The sequence below is a fragment of the Malaclemys terrapin genome, chromosome 9, assembly GCF_027887155.1.
Source record: "Malaclemys terrapin pileata isolate rMalTer1 chromosome 9, rMalTer1.hap1, whole genome shotgun sequence".
Taxonomy (NCBI): domain Eukaryota; kingdom Metazoa; phylum Chordata; order Testudines; family Emydidae; genus Malaclemys; species Malaclemys terrapin.
The window spans coordinates 954326-972554 of NC_071513.1; the positions used below are offsets into that span (position 1 = coordinate 954326).

At 46.3% G+C, this 18229-nt stretch overlaps 1 protein-coding gene across 1 annotated transcript in view; it reads left to right on the forward strand.

Annotated features, from left to right (window-relative positions):
* TEX11 (testis expressed 11) overlaps nt 1-18229 on the forward strand; it is a 113225-nt gene that overhangs the window by 52279 nt on the left and 42717 nt on the right. Inside the window, exons 15-20 of the mRNA XM_054040050.1 lie at nt 3519-3656; nt 8231-8333; nt 12765-12889; nt 13660-13745; nt 14483-14536; nt 15353-15393. Coding sequence (XP_053896025.1) covers nt 3519-3656; nt 8231-8333; nt 12765-12889; nt 13660-13745; nt 14483-14536; nt 15353-15393 — 547 coding nt within the window. The remainder of the gene's footprint in view (nt 1-3518; nt 3657-8230; nt 8334-12764; nt 12890-13659; nt 13746-14482; nt 14537-15352; nt 15394-18229) is intronic.

The window sequence follows — 18229 nt, forward strand, 5'->3', positions numbered from 1 at the left end:
CTCCTTGTTCTGTCATCTGGTACCACTGAGAACAGTCTAGATCCATCCTCTTTGGAACCCCCTTTCAGGTAGCTGAAAGCAGCTATTTTTCTCTTCATTTTTCTCTTCCCCCCTCACTTTTCTCTTCTGCAGACTAAACAATCCCAGTTTCCTCCGCTTCTCTTCATAAGTCATGTGCTCCAGCCCCCTAATAATTTTTGTTGCCCTCCGCTGGACTCTTTCCAATTTTTCCACATCCTTCTTGTAGTGTGGGGCCCAAAACTGGACACAGTACTCCAGATGAGGCCTCACCAATGTTGAATAGAGGGGAATGATCACGTCCCTCGATCTGCTGGCAATGTCCTTACTTATACAGCCCAAAATGCCGTTAGCCTTCTTGGCAACAAGGGCACACTGTTGACTCATATCCAGCTTCTCGTCCACTGTAACCTCTAGGTCCTTTTCTGCAGAACTGCTGCCTAGCCATTCGGTCCCTAGTCTGTAGCAGTGCATGGGATTCTTCCATCCTAAGTGCAGGACTCTGCACTTGTCCTTGTTCACCCTCATCAGATTTCTTTTGGCCCAATCCTCTAATTTGTCTAGGTCCCTCTGTATCCTATCCCTGCCCTCCAGTGTATCTACCAGTCCTCCCAGTTTAGTGTCATCTGCAAACTTGCTGAGAGTGCTGTCCACGCCATCCTCCAGATCATTAATGAAGATACTGAACAAAACCGGCCCCAGGACTGACCCTTGGGGCACTCCGCTTGATACTGGCTGCCAACTAGACATGGAGCCATTGATCACTACCCCTTGAGCCCGACAATCTAGCCAGCTTTCTATCCACCTTATAGTCCATTCATCCAGCCCATACTTCTTTAACTTGCCAGCAAGAATACTGTGGGAGACTGTATCAAAAGCTTTGCTAAAGTCAAGGAATAACACATCCACTGCTTTCCCCTCATCCACAGAGCCAGTTATTTCGTCATAGAAGGCAATTAGGTTAGTCAGGCATGACTTTCCCTTGGTGAATCCATGCTGACTGTTCCTAATCACTTTCCTCTCCTCCTCTCCACTTTCCTCCTTGCCCAGCAAGTCCCAGTTCCACCTCCCTCCTGGTTCCTCCTCCAGTTGGTTTTTCCCTTGTCTCCCCATTGGCTCCCAGTCAGTCTTCCTTCCTGGGCTCCTCATCCAATCTCAGTATCATTCCTCCATTTCTTGCCCCTTCCCTGACTCCTTGTCCCATTCTCTTTGCCCAGCCAATCACAGTTCTCTCCTGCACCTTGTCAGAACTGTCTCCCCTCTCCTCCCTGGTTCCTTAGTCCCACTTTTTTTGTCCTGCCAGTCTCAGTCTGCCCACATCTTTCAGCTTCTTGTCTGACCTCATTACTCCTTCCTGCAGCCAACGACAACTAGTTCCCGGTCGCCACCCCTGTTTCTCTCACTAGGACCCAGCCTCCTCTCCCCCCTCAGTTCCCAGTCCCACTCTCCTTGTGCAGCCAGTCTCAGTTCCAGTTTCACTAGGCTCCTTATCCCAACTTACTTCTTTCTCTCCCCATGCTCTGACTTCTGTCCCCTTGGCATTCCAATCAGATGGCTTCCTCCTCCATGCTGTGTGGGGCCTGCAAGGAGATCATTGAGAGCACAGGAGAGAGAGGCTCCGTGCTCTTAGTTCCAGTGCCTAGCCGCACTCTGGCCTGGAGTCCTTGGGAGCAGCCATGACATGGGAAGTCCAGCTTCGCCTCCTAGTCCTGGGCTGGAGGAAGGTTGCTCATTTGCTTGGTGGAGATAGGGCATGCCCAGTCTTGTCACATGTATGAATTATCAGGGGATGGAACATATTCAGTTGCTGTGTGGGGATAGTGCATACACGGTCTGTCCAGCACTTGGAGCTGTGGGAGGATTGAGTATACTCATGGAGAATGGAATCTTCAGAGATTTTAGCAGCTAAATCTCTACTGAGCATGCGCAAACTGTAATTTTTCAAAGGCTTAAAACTTGGCCAGATTTGGATGGATTTTCACAGTGATTACACAAGCGCCACCCCTACCAAATTTTAAGTCCCCGTTCCAAAGTTCTGTTCAAAGAAAGTCACCAGAATTATTTTACGTGGGCAAAACAACAGATGTTTCCCAAGCCTCGTTTTCAAAAATGGCTGAACTGTTTTTCCTGAAATTTTCTAAAAAAATTCAATCTGAGGCAGATACATAGCGCAAAAAATTTAAGTTTAAAGGATTAAAGTTTGGCAAAGTTTTATATGTCACTGAAAACAGAGTTTTATCAAGAGAACTGTTGGGTAACATTAATAGTATAGTAATAGGCAGGGCGACCAGTGCTGCATGTGAGTTTTTTCAGGTCTTTAATAATTTATTGTCCTCTGAATGCCTTTCTAATTCTGCAATATTCTTTTTGAAATGGGGTCACCAGTACTGTACACACTATTCAGATGAGGTTGCACCATTCATTTATATAATTGCATTATAATATTTTCTATATTATCACCAACCCATTGCTTTGCATCCTAACGTCTTGTTGGCGTTTTTGACTGCAGTTGCACATTGAGCAAAGATGTTCATTGAGCTGTCCACAATGATGCCGAGGTCCGTTTTTTGATTTATTACAACTAATTTAGAACCCTATGAGGTATATGAATAGTTCAATTTGTTCCTTATAGTGTATATTACTTTGTGTTTATCAACACTTAACTTCATCTACCATTGTGTTTCCCATTCTCTGGTCTTGATTAGCCTAAATAACTCTGTCATCTGCAAATTTTGCTACCTTACTGCTTACATGCCTTTCCAGATTGTTAATTAATATCTTAAACACCACATACCTAATATAGAACCTTAAGTCACTCTGCTCTTAACTTTTAGTCATGATGAGTATTGACCATTTATTCATATCCTCTGTTTCTCATCTCCGAAGCAGTTTTTAATCCATGACAATACTTTGCCTCTCATCCCATGACAACTAAGTTTCTTTAAGGATCCTAGCCAAAGGCTTTTTGAAGCCCTCAATAAATTGTTAATTGATTCTCCTTTATCTACTACTTTATTGACATGTTCAAAGAATTCTCACAGACAAGACATGATTTTCCTTTGCAGAAACCATGCTGGTTAGACCCTGTTATATTTAATGAAGTGAAAGTCTGTAATACGATCCAATGGCTGGAAGTTGAAGCTAGACAAATTGCGACTAGAAATAAGGTGTAAATTTTTAACAGGCTGATTAACCACTGGAACAGTTTACCAAGGGTCATGGTGGATTCTCTATCACTGGCAGTTTTTAAATCAAGATTGGATGTTTTTCTAAAAGATCTGCTCTAGGAATTATTTTGGGGATGTTCTGTGGTCTGTGCCATATGGGAAGTCAGACTAGATGATCACAAGGGTCCCTTCTAGCCTTGGAATCTATGAATGTATTTGACTATTTCAACCTTTTGATTCTTATGAAGCCTGATGTATTTAGCTTAGGAAAATGTAGTCAATTTAAACTTCAATGTGGCTGTTTTTAATTTTTTTTTTTTTTTAAATTTCTAGGCAAAAAACTACTCTGAAGCCCTTCAGTGGTATAACTATTCTCTCAGCTTCTATTCATCTGGGCAGATAGATCAGAACTTGGCTAAGTTGCAGAGGAATATGGCTTCCTGCTACTTTCATCTGAAACAACTTGAAAAAGTATGTGTGTGTGGGGGGGGGGGGGGGGCAGGCGTGGGGGTGTGTTGCAGTGTCAATGGGACTTGATTTCAAATTGTGAAAGGTTAAAGGGGAATGGAAGTTTGTTCTGTAGCTTTTCTGTTTTGAGTTACATGATTACACTTGGGACTTTAAGGTTTAAAAATGTACCCACTTAATTATTAATATATTTGTTTTCATTAGGGTCCCCCCACTTCTAGATCCTGTACAAACATAATAGAGGGCATGATTTCTGCCACAAACAGCTTACAATGTAAAGAAATGATATAGTAGAGAGAAGCGGTCCAGCAGATAAATAAAATGGCAAAAGTGGAGATTTGTCACGTCTTGATAATACAATGTTTTTGATACTACTATGTTTTAAAATGGAAATATAAAACTATCCCCATTTGCTACTTGACATGGACATTATTAGTTGGGTAATTTATTAAGGGTGTCGTGGTAGAAGTTTTTTCTTCAAAGTGCACCAGCTCAGAGAGATGAAGCAGCATGACTGCATCACTGGTGGAACAGACAGATGGGGAGCAATGTAAAAAGACACAAAGGTGGAAAAGTTGGGAGGGCCTTGAAAGACAAGAAGTTTGAGCTTGATGTGATTGAAAAGCTGCTGTATAGCAAGGCTGCCTTGGAGTTACTGGTAAATGGACTGTCTTGTGTAAAGTTATATTTCAGCATGTCATCAGACCACTAATTTCAATGAGCTGAGTAACAAAATGATTGCAAGGAAGTATGCATTAACAGCTATAAAGACCTAGAGAGATCACATGGCGCAAGTTATCTTTGTGCCTCTTAGCATAACAGCTAGTGTCACTAGAGCAGACTCATAACTAGTATCATTTGTGTGTAAGTCTAAAAATCTTGCTACTCTTAAGATAGGACTTACAAAATTAATTCATTTTGCCTAAATTAAAAAAGCATCTTGAGCACTTGCTTTAAGTGATCACTAGATGGAGTTCTAAGCTATGTTTGTACTTTACAAATGATGTACAAACTTGCCTGCTGATACTGCCTATGTGGTCTCTAATTCTGAATGGAGAGCAGAGACATGCTGTGAGGTGCAGCCAGAGCTGCTCCTTGAAGTTAGATTCACAGCAACTAGTGTGATATTCTCATGAAGTTGAGGGCATTCACTTTCCTGTGTACACACCAACCCGACGCTGCAAGACGCTGCAAGTCTCAGGTCCTGTAGCACAGTAAGAGTCTCTTGGAAACTCACTGTATTCTACTAATGTGTATGACAGATGTTAGGGGAGCAGTGCTGCACCCTCATGTGTCCCAGCCCAGTAACATTTTTGGAACTGAAGGAAAGGGGAGCGTTAAAGAGGCTGGGAAAATAGTGAACAATTTACTGGAGTCTGGTCTCTGGAAGGGCGGAGTTGCTTTTTGGAGTTCTTTAGACCAGCGTTTCTCAAATGTGGCCACCAAGGGTTTTTCTTGTGGCTACAGCAGGAGTGGGCAAACTTTTTGGCTGGAGGGCGACATCAGGGTGGGGAAATTGCTTGCAGGGCCATGAATGTTGGGGTGTGGGAGGGGGTGCGGTGTGCAGAAAGGGGCTCAGGGCAAGGGGTTGGGGCAGAAGAGGGGTGCAGGGCGCAGGAGGGGGTGCACAGTGTGGGAGGGGGCTCAGGGCTGGGGGTTAGGGTGCAGGAGGGGTGCAAGGTGCAGAAGGGGGCTCAGGGCAGAGGGTTGAGGTGCAGAAGGGAGTGCAGGGTGTGGTAGGGGGCTCAGGGCAGGGGTTTTGGGGTGCAGCAGGGGGCTCAGGATAGGGAGTTGGGGTGCGGGGTGCAGGAGGAGTTCGCGGTGAGGGCTCCAGCCTGGCACCGCTTACCTGGAGCTGCTCCGGGGTGGCAGCAGCGCACAGCGGGGCCAGGGCAGGCTCCCTGCCGGCCCCAGCCCCATGCCGCTCCTGGAAGCGACTGGCACCATGGCCCTGCGGCCCCTGGGGGAGGGGGCGCAGAGGGCTGAGTGCGCCACCCTTGCCTGTGGGTACCTCCCCCGAAGCTCCCATTGGCTGCGGTTCCCGTTCCAGGCCAATAGGAGCTTTGGGGGAGGTACCCATAGGCAAGAGCAGTGCGCAGAGCCCTCTGCCCTCCCTCCCCCAGGGGCCGCAGGGACGTGGTGCTGGCCGCTTCCTGGAGCAAAGCAGGGCCCACGGTGCCACGGGGAGGGTAATCCCGCAGGCTGGATCCAAAACCCTGAGGGGCCGGATCTGGCCTGTGGGTCGTAGTTTGCCCACCCCTGGGCTACAGCCTCCTGGGCTGTGATGGGGAAGGGGGAGAGCAGCGGCTCCTCCCCCTCCCTGGTGCTCCTGGATGCCTTGGTGTTGGTTGCTGGGGCTTCCAGCAAGTGTTGGGCACTGCCTCCCTCTGGAGACCCCTGGGGCACAATGCTGGAGGAGCAGGCAGCCGGTGAGTTCCCCATCTTCCCAGGGGGAGGTGGGGCTCAGGATCTGGGCTTAAGCCCGGGCGTGGCAGGGAAGTACGTTCTGGCTGCGAGGCTTTGGGTTCCAGCCCCGGGCTCTGGCTGCATGGCTTTGGGCTCCATCCCCTAACTGGTAGCAGTAGTAGGCTATTAACATCTCCATGGACCAGCCACCAGTCCCCCACTGTCCCAGTCCCCTTCTTCTCATATATACCCTCTGCTCCTGTCCAACCCTCACCCTAGCTTTGGACCCCATCCCCCTCTACTCTTACCCATTCCCCACTCCCACTCCAGCTCTTGCCTCCCTCTGTGCCTATCCACCCTCCTCCCGCCCTAACTTCTACTTCCCTCCCCCTGCATGGTTCCTGCAATCCCTTCTTCTTGTCCATCATTCTTCATCCCTCTGAATTCAAATCAGGCTCGGCTGCATCCTCTTTCACCATGCTGACTGCTTGGTAGTATCAGGAGCATTGAGAGCATAGGAGAGACAGTCTCCCTGCTCTCAGTTGCTATGCCCAGTGCCACGTCAGCCCCCTGGCCGATAGAAGGAACAATTTCAGCAAAAGTCCTCCTCAGCACCTCCAGGCTGGGCTGGAGCATGCTTAGTGCAGATGGAATCATCAGAAAATGTAGCTGCCAAACTCTAAGAAGTCTCTACTGAGTATGTAAAGATTGAGACTTTTCAAAGGCTCCTAGCTTGGCAAATTTGGGCGAAATTTTCAAGGGACAGCAAAAGGCGCATCTCTGATACTAGGAGAACTGCCCTGACAAATTTAAAATTCTTGCTCCAAAGCATGAAGGCTCTAGAACTTCTTAACAAAATGGTTGTAATACTCTTTTAATTTGGGCCAAACAATGTATTTTCCTTAATCTCATCCTCAGAAATGGCTGAACCATTTGACCTGAAACTTTCCAAAAAAATTCAGCCAGAGGCAGACACTCGGCATGGAAAATTCTAGCTTGAAGGGACAAAGTTTGGCAATGTTATAAGCAACTGGAAATAGTATTTTGAAGTGTCCGACAGTGTTAACTATTGGTGGCACTACTAGCCTTCTTCACTTATGCTGTACCCCGAGTGGGTCCTTTGGCAGTAGCATAGAACCCTGGCTCTCTGGATCTTAAAGCAGAAGCCTTGACTGCCTGAATTAAAAAGTCCCACTCTGTTAGCCAGCTCATCAATCTCTATATGTTTCCCAGCCACCACTAGAGAGGGACAGAGCATCACACTAAGTGGGTATGGGTTACATGATGAGGAAGCTTGCCTGAGTTTTAGAAGTCCATCCAGCTCTAATCCCCATACATACCCTGACAGCAGAGGTTGAACCTGGGACTTCTACATCTAAATGCAAGAGCCTGCACTGCCAGAGCTGAATGACCCACATCTGAGAATCAGGGATGCCCAGCAAGTTCATCAACCTTTTTCTTCCAGCCACCACTAGACAGGGACAAAGCAAAACACGATTATCTAACCTTGAATATATGTGGCAACTTCTGTTTCCATGTATGCTGTGTATGCCAAGTAGAGTCCAGGAGAGTCATTTATAAACAAGATGCTCTGCAGACCCCTACCTCATTCAAGGTGAATTTCACCCCATCCAGCGGGTCAGCACAGTGAGACTGTAATAGAGCCTATGCCTTGTGCTGGCCGCCTGCACTGGGCTGAATTTCACTCTTACTTCTTAGCTCACAAGGTGAAACTTTCAAGGTTGTGGAAGAAATGGCCTGATGTTATTTTGTATCAGTTGAGAAACAGTGTGTGACCCTGGAATTAACGACTGTATTGTTAAGGGGTCAGAATTAAGGGTGTGTTTGCAACTGTAATTTTAGCATTTCTTGAGTTTTAAACGTTTAACTGCAACATTAACATTTATTGTCCCTCTATATGTGCTCAAAAGCTTATTTTTGTGACTTTTATTTTGTTTTTCAGCTATGGATAACTTAAGACTTTTAAGATCCTCAGGGCATGGACTTTTTTTTGTCTGTAAAACACCAAGCTTTATACAGCTGTGGATTTATACAGCACGTATATAATCATTAATATCTTCTCTCTCAGTTTAGCTCACCCAACTACAATGTGTGTTACTGACTCCTTGTCATGACTGCGATAAAATCGTGTTAATCTTTTCTGTCAACAGGCAAAAGAGGCAGTGAAGGAAGCAGCGAGGTGTGATCCTAGCAGCATCTTCACTCAGTTCAGTGTGTATAAGGTTGCGGTCTTGGAGGGTAACACTGAAAAAGGTAGAAACAATCAGAAGGGTAATATGTTGCTGTGTACATATGAACACATGATTATTTTGCAGTTTCATTGATTTGGTCTTTTCCCAACAAAAAAGCTGCCTTTGACTTAGCCTGTTTCTCCACCTATGCCCTAAATTCCTTTCTCCCCTTCACCTGGAAACTAATTGGAAATGCTATCTGCATCACTGTCTCAAGTTTGTCTTCCCCAGCTACATCCTAGACCCTCTCCAATCTATCTTCTGCCCTTTCCACTGAAACTGCTCTCACCAAAGACTCTAATCACCTCCTCTTGGCCAAATGTCAGTGCCTCAGTTGCATCCTTGATTTCCTGAGTCTCTGTTGCTTTTGACATTGTTGATCATCCTCTTCTTGACTTCTTATCTCCCCTGGTCTTTTGTGATACTGTACTTTCCTAAGTCTCCTCTTATCTCTCTGACCGTTCTGTCAGGTTTTTTGATGGGTGGTCCTCCTCTCTCCCACTTTCTGATGGAATCTCATAGGTCTCCGTCTCCAACCCCCTCCTTTTCTTCCATACATTGTATTCTAGGTCAGTGGTTCTCAACCGGTGGTCCACGGACTCTTGGGGGTCCTTAGACGATGTCTACTCCTATTCTCAGGCTTGACTCCTTTTTCTGCCTTCCTTTCTGGAGGGCCATAATCGGAGTCTTTTTGATTACAAGTAGCTTGTTTGCTGACCAGGTATGTCCATTATCTGCAGCTCCTTTGTGCTATCATTTATGGGCAGTTCTCTCCTTCCTCTATCAGCTAGGTAATTTGCATCAAAACAGATGCTTTTTAGCTTGCTTTTGGACTCAAAGCCATCAGCAGAGCTCAGAGACTCTGTCTTAAAGGGACACAATGAACTTCCACCTGAGTTTTGATTACTTTCCACTTTTGCCTCCTGCTTCCAAAACACACAGCGATCTGAAAAAGAAAACACAACCTATTGTGGCTCCTTTTTGGAGCCCTAATAGAATTTTAATTAAGTAGCATGTTTTGCTTGCATTTTTGTTCTTTTCACCCCTTCTATAATATACACTGCATATGTCATAGGAAAATGCACATTTTTTCATAGTTTAACTTCTATAACATTATATTAATCATATCAATTTTTACATAAGGTGTGACTGTTTCTTTTGTGCTCACAGTTTCCATATACCCTTATAAAAGTGAAAGTCTGATTACTCAGAGCCAACTTCATTGTTCCTAACATTGCTACTTTGTGCACCTCATCCCTGCTATTGCTCCAGAGGGTACTGTCTTTTTCATTTCTTATTCTTTTACTGCAGCTCTTATCTGCTACTTGGTTACCAAAAAAATCTAGAATCTCTCCCCATTCTCCTAGTTGGTCTTTAAAAAGATATTGAACTTTATAAAGCATTGAGGTACCTTAAGGGTTAAATGCTAAATATCAGAGCCAAACAACACTAATTACCTGTGTCTGGCAAAAAGTGTCTGTCAGTTTTGCATCTTTGAATAAAAAGTTCAAATGGATTTTTAGTGGTATTATTTAAAAACCAAACAAAAACAAAAACCAAACCAAAACCAGAGTCCTGCACTTAGGACGGAAGAATCCTATGCACTGCTACAGACTAGGAACCAAATGGCTAGGTAGCAGTTCTGCAGAAAAGGACCTAGGGGTCACAGTGGACAAGAAGCTGGATATGAATCAACAGTGTGCTCTTGTTGCCAAGAAGGCTAACGGCATTTTGGGCTGTATAAGTAGGGGCATTGTCAGCAGATCGAGGGACGTGATCATTCCCCTCTATTCAACATTGGTGAGGCCTCATCTGGAGTACTGTGTCCAGTTTTGGGCCCCACACTACAAGAAGGGTGTGGAAAAATTGGAAAGAGTCCAGCGGAGGGCAACAAAAATTATTAAGGGGCTGGAGCACATGACTTATGAAGAGAAGCTGAGGAAACTGGGATTGTTTAGTCTCCAGAAGAGAAGAATGAGGGGGGATTTGATAGCTGCTTTGGAACCCCCCCTTCAGGTAGTTGAAAGAGGTTGGAGCTCGGCTGTTCTCAGTGGTGGCAGATGACAGAACAAGGAGCAATGGTCTCAAGTTGCAGTGGGGGAGGTCTAGGTTGGATATTAGGAAACACTATTTCACTAGGAGGGTGGTGAAGCACTGGAATGGGTTACCTAGGGAGGTGGTGGAATCTCCTTCCTTAGAGGTTTTTAAGGCCCGGCTTGACAAAGTCCTGGCTGGGATGATTTAGTTGGGAATTGGTCCTGCTTTGAGCAGGGGTTGGACTAGATGACCTCCTGAGGTCCCTTCCAACCCTGATATTCTATGATTCTATGAATTCGTCTTAAACCAACAAAACAAGAGTTTTACAAACCAGGAGTGTTGATTTAGGTCCTTAAAACATCACATTTACACAATATATTTGCACACATACATACATACATACATACATACATGCATACATTCTCTTTTTCTTAACATCCTTTGCACAGCTCTAATAATTTTTACACAGCTGTACGTAGATTACATTCCCTTTTATACATTTGGGGGCAGTTAAGTTCCAGTGGAATTATGTTCTTTTAGCGAATTTGACTAAATTGTCCATAGTCAAATGATTTCAATCAGATTGTCTCTTTGCCTGGATTATTTACAGACATTCCTTTGGAAAAGGGCCCATTTTTCCTTCAAATGGCTGCAAAGAAACCAAGAATTCTCTTCCTATAACACTTTTTTTCTTTTTAACATTTTAACAATTTTCAGCTGTTTTAATTTCCTCCAGCCTCTGCAGAATTAACTTCTCACTCTTTTTCCTTAAATCACTTGTTTATCTAGATACAGAATGACTAGGGTTACCATATTTTGTGCCTCCAAAAGGAGGACACTCCACGGGGCCCTGGCCCCGCCCCCAGCCCCGCCCCTCCCCCGCCCCAACTCCGCCCCCTCCCCAAAGTCTCCGCCCCCTCCCCTGCTTCCCGCGAACATTTAATTCGCGGGAAGCCTGGGCAGGTAAGGGGCGGTGTGGGGGGAGGAGGTGCGGCCCAGGCTGGCCCCCCGGCGGCTCCAGCCTGGGTCGGCTGCGGCCCTGGGGTGCCGGCCCCGGCCCCCGGCCGACCACCCCCGGCCCGCCCAGCACTGCCAGCCGGCCCCCGGCGGCCCAGCGCACCCCCCGGCTCCCGGCCCCGGCGGCCCAGCGCACCCCCCGGCTCCCGGCCCCGGCGGCCCAGCGCACCCGCCGGATCCCGGCCCCGCGGCCCAGCGCACCCCCCCCGGCGGCCCGGCTCCCGGCCCGACCCCCCGGCTCCCGGCCCCGCGGCCCAACGCACCCCCCCTCCCCGGCGGCCCGGCTCCCGGCCTGACCCCCCGGCTCCCGGCCCCGCAGCCCAACGCACCCCCCTGGTGGCCCGGCTCCCGGCCCGACTCCCCGGCTCCCGGCCCCGCGGCCCAACGCACCCCCCCGGCGGCCCGGCTCCCGGCCCGACCTCCCGGCCCCGCTGCCCAGCGCACCCCCCCGGCGGCCCGGCTCCCGGCCCCGCGCACCCCCCCCGGCGGCCCGGCTCCCGGCCTGACCCCCCGGCTCCCGACCCCCCAGCCCCGCGCACCCCCTCAGCGGCCCGACCCCGCGGCCCCGGCCCGGCTCCCGGCCCGGCACCGCGCGCCCGGCCCCGCGACCCCGGCCCAGCCCTCCCTCCCGATTTTCCCGGACATGCCCGGCTTTTGGGGGATTTCCCCCCGGACGGGGATTTGAGCCCCCAAAAGCCGGACATGTCCGGGAAAATCCGGACGTATGGTAACCCTAAGAATGACACTTTCATCAGCTCAGATTTCACCATTTCAAGTAATTGTTTTAGGGATCTGAATTCCCCATGCCTGAACTTACTCCTTCCCTTACTCCTGCCACTAAGGTTCTCAGGGCTCCCAACCTGTTTTCCAGTCTCTTTATCTGTTGCCTGCCTGCTTGTCTGGGCCCAATCCTGCTTTCCTCACTGGAGCCTCTGGAATTTTGCAGAATTTAAAAATATGGTGCACATAATTTTTGGTGCATAATTTTTAATGTTTTGGTGCAGAATGCCCGCTGGAGTAACTCTTGTTGGTTTGAGCCAAGACATGGGAGAGTGGAGCCCCACCCGACCTATGGGTAATATTATTAGAGGGAGCGTTCTGCTTTCTGTGACAAGATTGGGGTGCTAGACAAGGCTTCCATTGTTTGGCAAAACTGTCTGCAGTAGCCAGAAAAACCATGTTAACATCTTTCTAGCAAGCCCAGTGCTTAACTGTGGAGAAATGCTAACATATTTACCTAGTCAGAACAGGTTTTCCAGGGGGAACTTGTGAAAATTAGTTGAAGATGTCAGCCTTTCCACAAATCAGTATGATATTTATATTAAAATATCAGAGTACAGATACTTTCATGTGCTTCTATGAAAAATTCTGCTAACAGCTGGTTCCTCATGTATTTCAGCTGTGGAAGCAATTGTTGCAATGGGGAAGTTAGCAGCAAAGCCAGCTCAGCATGAAGATAAGCTACTAGCAGATGGAAGTGCAGCCACCAGCCTTCTGAGTTTAGCTGCCCAGATTGCTTTAGAGGTAGGGAGAGCTGATAATATTTTCTTGGACTTCTGCTTCATTTTCAGATAAATGTAGCAGCTGTAGCCTGTCATACGTGTAGTTTTTCTTGCTATGTGCTACACTAGAGAAGACCTTGCTATGTAAACTCAAGTGTGTTGAATAAAGTGAAGCAGAGGTTTATTCTAAACCAAAGAAATAAAGTTTTAAAAGAATTCTTAAGGAAAATTCCTGAGCTATAGATATTAGTAAATGGACATTGCATCAGATGCTTCCTTAGGTCTCCCTTCTGTCACAAGCTACAGGATTTCTGTTGTCTTCTATGGCTTGATTGCTGAAGATGCTCAATTCAGAAGGAGAAGCTGCTTATATGTTCTTAAGGAGCTCAGATTCTGGGGTTGGGAAATCCTGAAGGACTATGAAAAGTTACTTGTCCCTCTTGTTCGTCTGTGAGCAATGGCTGAATGGTGTGAGCACTGAATGAATGAATATTGGCGTATATAGAGCCCCCCTTTTAGCTATCTCTTGGGGTTTGCTAATAATATCCCAGGTTCTAATGGCTTCCCCAAGCTGTATTAATTCTGTTCTGTCTATGGACTGATTGTGCAAGGAATCACAGGATCTTTCGTTAAGATTTTTTTCCTTGCATGTGGGGATGTTCTTATGCAGAATCCTCTTGCCTTTCCCCCACGAGAAGACCATATAAACCCAGCAAACATTTTCCAGTTGTGGGTAGGATGGCGTTGTTTGACAATTGGCACAGCTTTTAGAAAATGTTTACTTGTTTTCAGAATGAACAACAGGCTGTGGCTATCAAAGCTTTGGAGTATTTATCTCAGCACTCACAAGATTGTCAACAAGTGTTTACAGCTTTAAAGTGAGTATTTGAGATACCCATAAAGGAAGGGAATTTGTGCTGCTTTTCTTTCTTTTAATTTATTACATCTGATAAATTTTTAGTTTTCATGAAGGTGAAGAACTGAGCAGGTGATGTGTATTATGCTAGCCAGCAGCTCCTATGCTGTTGAAGTCCAGAGCATCCCATGACACTGCAAAACATATCTCAATCCTGAACTGCCACACCTTTAACCAGCCTATCATAGGCCTCTCTTGAGCAGTGGAGGCCAGTTGCTCTGAGTTTAATGTTGTTTTTGTGATGTGGACAAATGGCCAGTAGTGACTAGAATGAAATTACAACCAATGCATTTGACTTGCTATCGATGATCCCCAGAGGTGAAAAGACTGGTTTGGTATCTAGCCCTAGAACTTGGGTTTGTTGATAACTAAGTAATTTTTTAAAATATCATGTTAAAATGTTTTTACCCTATTTTAAGAATAATAATTATAAGACAAACATATTTCTTCTATTGTTTACTCCAAGCCAGCCAGGCATTGATTTAGCAAAGTGGAGGACAAAATAAAGGATGAGAATGGGGAAAATCTTATAATCTTAATCCCAATCTGATACCCTGTATCTTTCAGTAGGTATATTTAATTGATGGCATGGAGAAGAGCTGAGAAAAGGTTGTCTCTTGTTGGGGCTGAAAAGGCACAAAATATTGATGGAGATGTAATTTCTAAGTCTCATTTTCTATGTTTTTCTTGTACATGTAGGTGTTTGGTTCGCCTTGTGTTGTCAAAAGTCATGGCAGAACCCAAAGAGAATAGGTGAGGCCATTTGCTAAACACATTTCTGTACGATTACTGTCCACTTAAAAAAGTATATATGGTTTTTATTTTCTTATCATGTGATTATGGGATTCAGTTATGTCAAGCTAAACACCAATTGACATAATTGAATAAGAACTTCAAGGAGTGGGCCCAGTGGCATCAAGTGTGACCATCTCTTCACCTTGTATAACTTTCCTCCAAGTACCTGTACTCCTCCCCCTCTCCTGTTAACTGGATGCCAGCATGATACTAAATCAGTCCTCAGTGGGGAATGTAGATCAGGCTGCTTCTCTGAGGTTGACATCTCCAGTTGACATTTGGAGGATGTGCCTGTCAAGAGCTCTGAGAACAGTGTGGTCTTCGCTGCCAGAGACCAAGCATTTTTCAACTCTGTGTTGAGTGCCCAAAAGCTCAGGAAAGGAATACTGTTGATGGTAGACCACGGGTCTCCTTGGAGTGGGCTCCGTCACTTTGCTATGCACCCAAGTTGGAGTTAGTACCATACAGCTTACTTCTGATATCGCAAGGAAACAAGGCTATGTAAATGAAACTTGGAAGTTGAGTCTGTGGCTTCCCTTCTGAAAATCTCCTCCTACAATACTCCTCCTTTGGGCCTACAAATCTACAGGTCGTAACACTCTTACTACAGGCCTGCAACACTGCTACTCCAGGTCTTACAACACTATGGATTTTGAGTCTATATGCTTTTGACAAAAGCAGGAGTACTGTATCTGTAATTAGAGTTATTGTATTCTGTCATACCATATAAAATAATAAAGTGTTCTGTAAAACTGGATTTTTCTTCTACTCTAGGACTAAAGATATGGACACACTTGTGACTTACTTGACCTCAGGTACGTAGTTTACATAAGAATATAAGAATGGCCGTATTGCGTCAGACCAAAGGTCCATCTAGCCCGGTATCCTGTCTACCGATGGTGGCCAATGCCAGGTGCCCGAGAGGGAGTGAACCAACAGGCAATGATCAAGTGATCTCTCTCCTGCCATCCATCTCCACCCTCTGACAAACAGAGGCTAGGGACACCCTTCCTTACCCATCCTGGCTAATATCCATTAACAGACTTAACCTCCGTGAATTTATCCAGTTCTCTTTTAAATGCTGTTATAGTCCTAGCCTTCACAACCTCTTCAGGCAAGGAGTTCCACAAGTTGACTGTGCGCTGTGTTAAGAACTTCCTTTTATTAGTTTTAAACCTGCTGCCCATTAATATCATTTGGTGGCCCCTAGTTCTTGTATTATGGAAACAAGTAAATAACTTTTCCTTATCCACTTTCTCCACATCACTCATGATTTTATATACCTCTATCATATCCCCCCTTAGTCTCCTCTTTTCCAAGCTGAAAAGTCCCAGCCTCTTTAATCTCTCCTCATACGGGACCCGTTCCAAACCCCTAATCATTTTAGTTGCCCTTTTCTGAACCTTTTCTAGTGCCAGTATATCTTTTTTTAGATGAGGAGACCACATCTGTACGCAGTATTCAAGATGTGGGCGTACCATGGATTTATACAAAGGCAATAAGATACTCTGTCTTATTTTCTATCCCCTTTTTAATGATTCCTAATATCCTGTTTTCTTTTTTGACTGCCGCTGCACACTGCGTGGACATCTTCAGAGAACTATCCACAATGACTCCAAGATCTCTCTCCTGATTAGTTGTAGCTAAATTAGCCCCCATCCATTTTCTGTGGTTGTACATCTATGAACATGTTGATGGTACAGTTAATGCTGTGTGTTTCTGCTCTGGAAAGCCTGCAGACTAGAGCTGGAAAAGCTTCATTCCTAGTAGGGCCGGTGTTAGCTGCTTCCCTCAGACAAAAGGCTCCCTCTTCCTACAGTTTCCCCTTGGGAAGGGGAAACCCTACTTATGATCACAAATGCAGTCAAAGCAATCAGGTACCATCCACACTAGCAGGTCTAGGGGCTTCAGTCTGGGATGGCCCGAAGTGGCAGTTCTCTACTCTGCCTGCATAGATAGGGCTCAGAACAGCATCTTTATTAGGCAGGCAGGAGCTATGACAAAAGAAAAGAGTTGTTTTGTTGTTATGAGTTTCCAGTGCGAATTTATAAATGTGGTAGTTAAAGGCCAAGTGCGGGCTCTTCATTGTCCTAGCTATTTACAAGAAGAGGATTGTTTATATTAAAGTGTCTTCTGTTCTTCCTCTGAAACTTAGAAACTGCAGAAAATAATATAAAGTTGGTAAGAGAAATGAGGGGCTAATTACAATACTGACACTCACTTCAGTTTACCCCTCGCCTCCCTCCCAAAAAATCCCTCTTCTTCTTTGAGCAGTGTCCCTATGGGGTGCTCCACTGTAGTTGTGTCTGCGTCCCTGTGCTGCTGATCAGAGAACTTCGGTAGCAATGTCTGTTGGGCCCGCAAATGTGCTGTCTCTTCTAGTGCTGCACCACGAGGCTAACCAACTGAGGGCTAACTGTCCTCAGTTAGTTCTCAACCACCCCGACTAGAGATGGAGCCTTTAGCTGCCTGTTAGCGGATCATTAACTCTTCTTTTCAGTTGTTAATCTTTAGATTTTAGAAATCCTTTAGCCTTCATTTGACTTTTATTTGGCGGTGCCTTTAAAAAAAAAAAAATCAACAAAAGAAGAAAGAAAAGGCTTTATTCTTGTCGGCCCCCAGTTTTGGGCGACCCCCCTGGATAAGGATATGCCTGGCTCTCTGGGCTTCAAGAATTGTCGCACTTCCAGAGAAGCAATCCCGGTTGTGGACAAGCACTCCTCGTGCATTAGCTGTCTCGGAGCGGGCACATCCAACAAAAGTGTTCCCTCTGCAAGCAGCTCCAACCGAGATCCCACAAGGACAGAGAGCTCTGCCAGAAAATCATTTTTATAGTAGCAGCTCTCCAACCCCAGCCCTCCAATGGACGGGAGTCTTCCTTTCAACCTTGACTTTGAAGGATATTGCGTCGAAGAAATGGCCCGGGGACTCCTCTCAAAAGTTGAAAAAGAGAGTGGGAAGACCACTCAGTGAGCCCAGGGATATCTGAAAGCAATCACCACCTTGCTCAGTATCCTTGGCACCACCGACACTGAGATCACCTTGCACCCACATCTCACGGAGACTGTCAATGTCCAGTACCGTTGATAGGCCCATGGACTGTTTGGGGACAGGCACCGAATATGTGAGCTGTCAGTACTGCCAGCAGCATTGGCCCCTGGGGCACTGGAGAGATTGGTACGGGCAAGGTCCCCATCTCCCCTGGCACCACCACCAACGCCAGGACACTTGGTACTGGTAGAATTCCATCAGGCTGGTGACCTGGCTACGGTGGAAGCTCCTTACTCTCCACCACGATCATGGAACGGAGCCATGGCCGACCAAGGGGCATTTCCTCACAATCCTGCCTTGCCCCTCCGATGTCAAATGATGGATCAGACAGTGAGCCGGACGGGGTTTCTCCATAGGCGCCGATGCTATGGTTGCGCCGGAGCTGCACACATCTTTGTTTCTGGCTTCCTTGCACACACCTCCAATCTGAGTACTGCTTGTCAATCACCCACGCGTGGAATACACATAGGGACCAGCACTTGAAGACAGAATGAAGGTTACTTACTGTAACTGAAAGTTCTTTGAGATGTGTGGTCTATATCTTAGGGTTACCATATCTAACAAATAAAAAAAGAGGACCCTCCATGGGCCCTGGCCCCG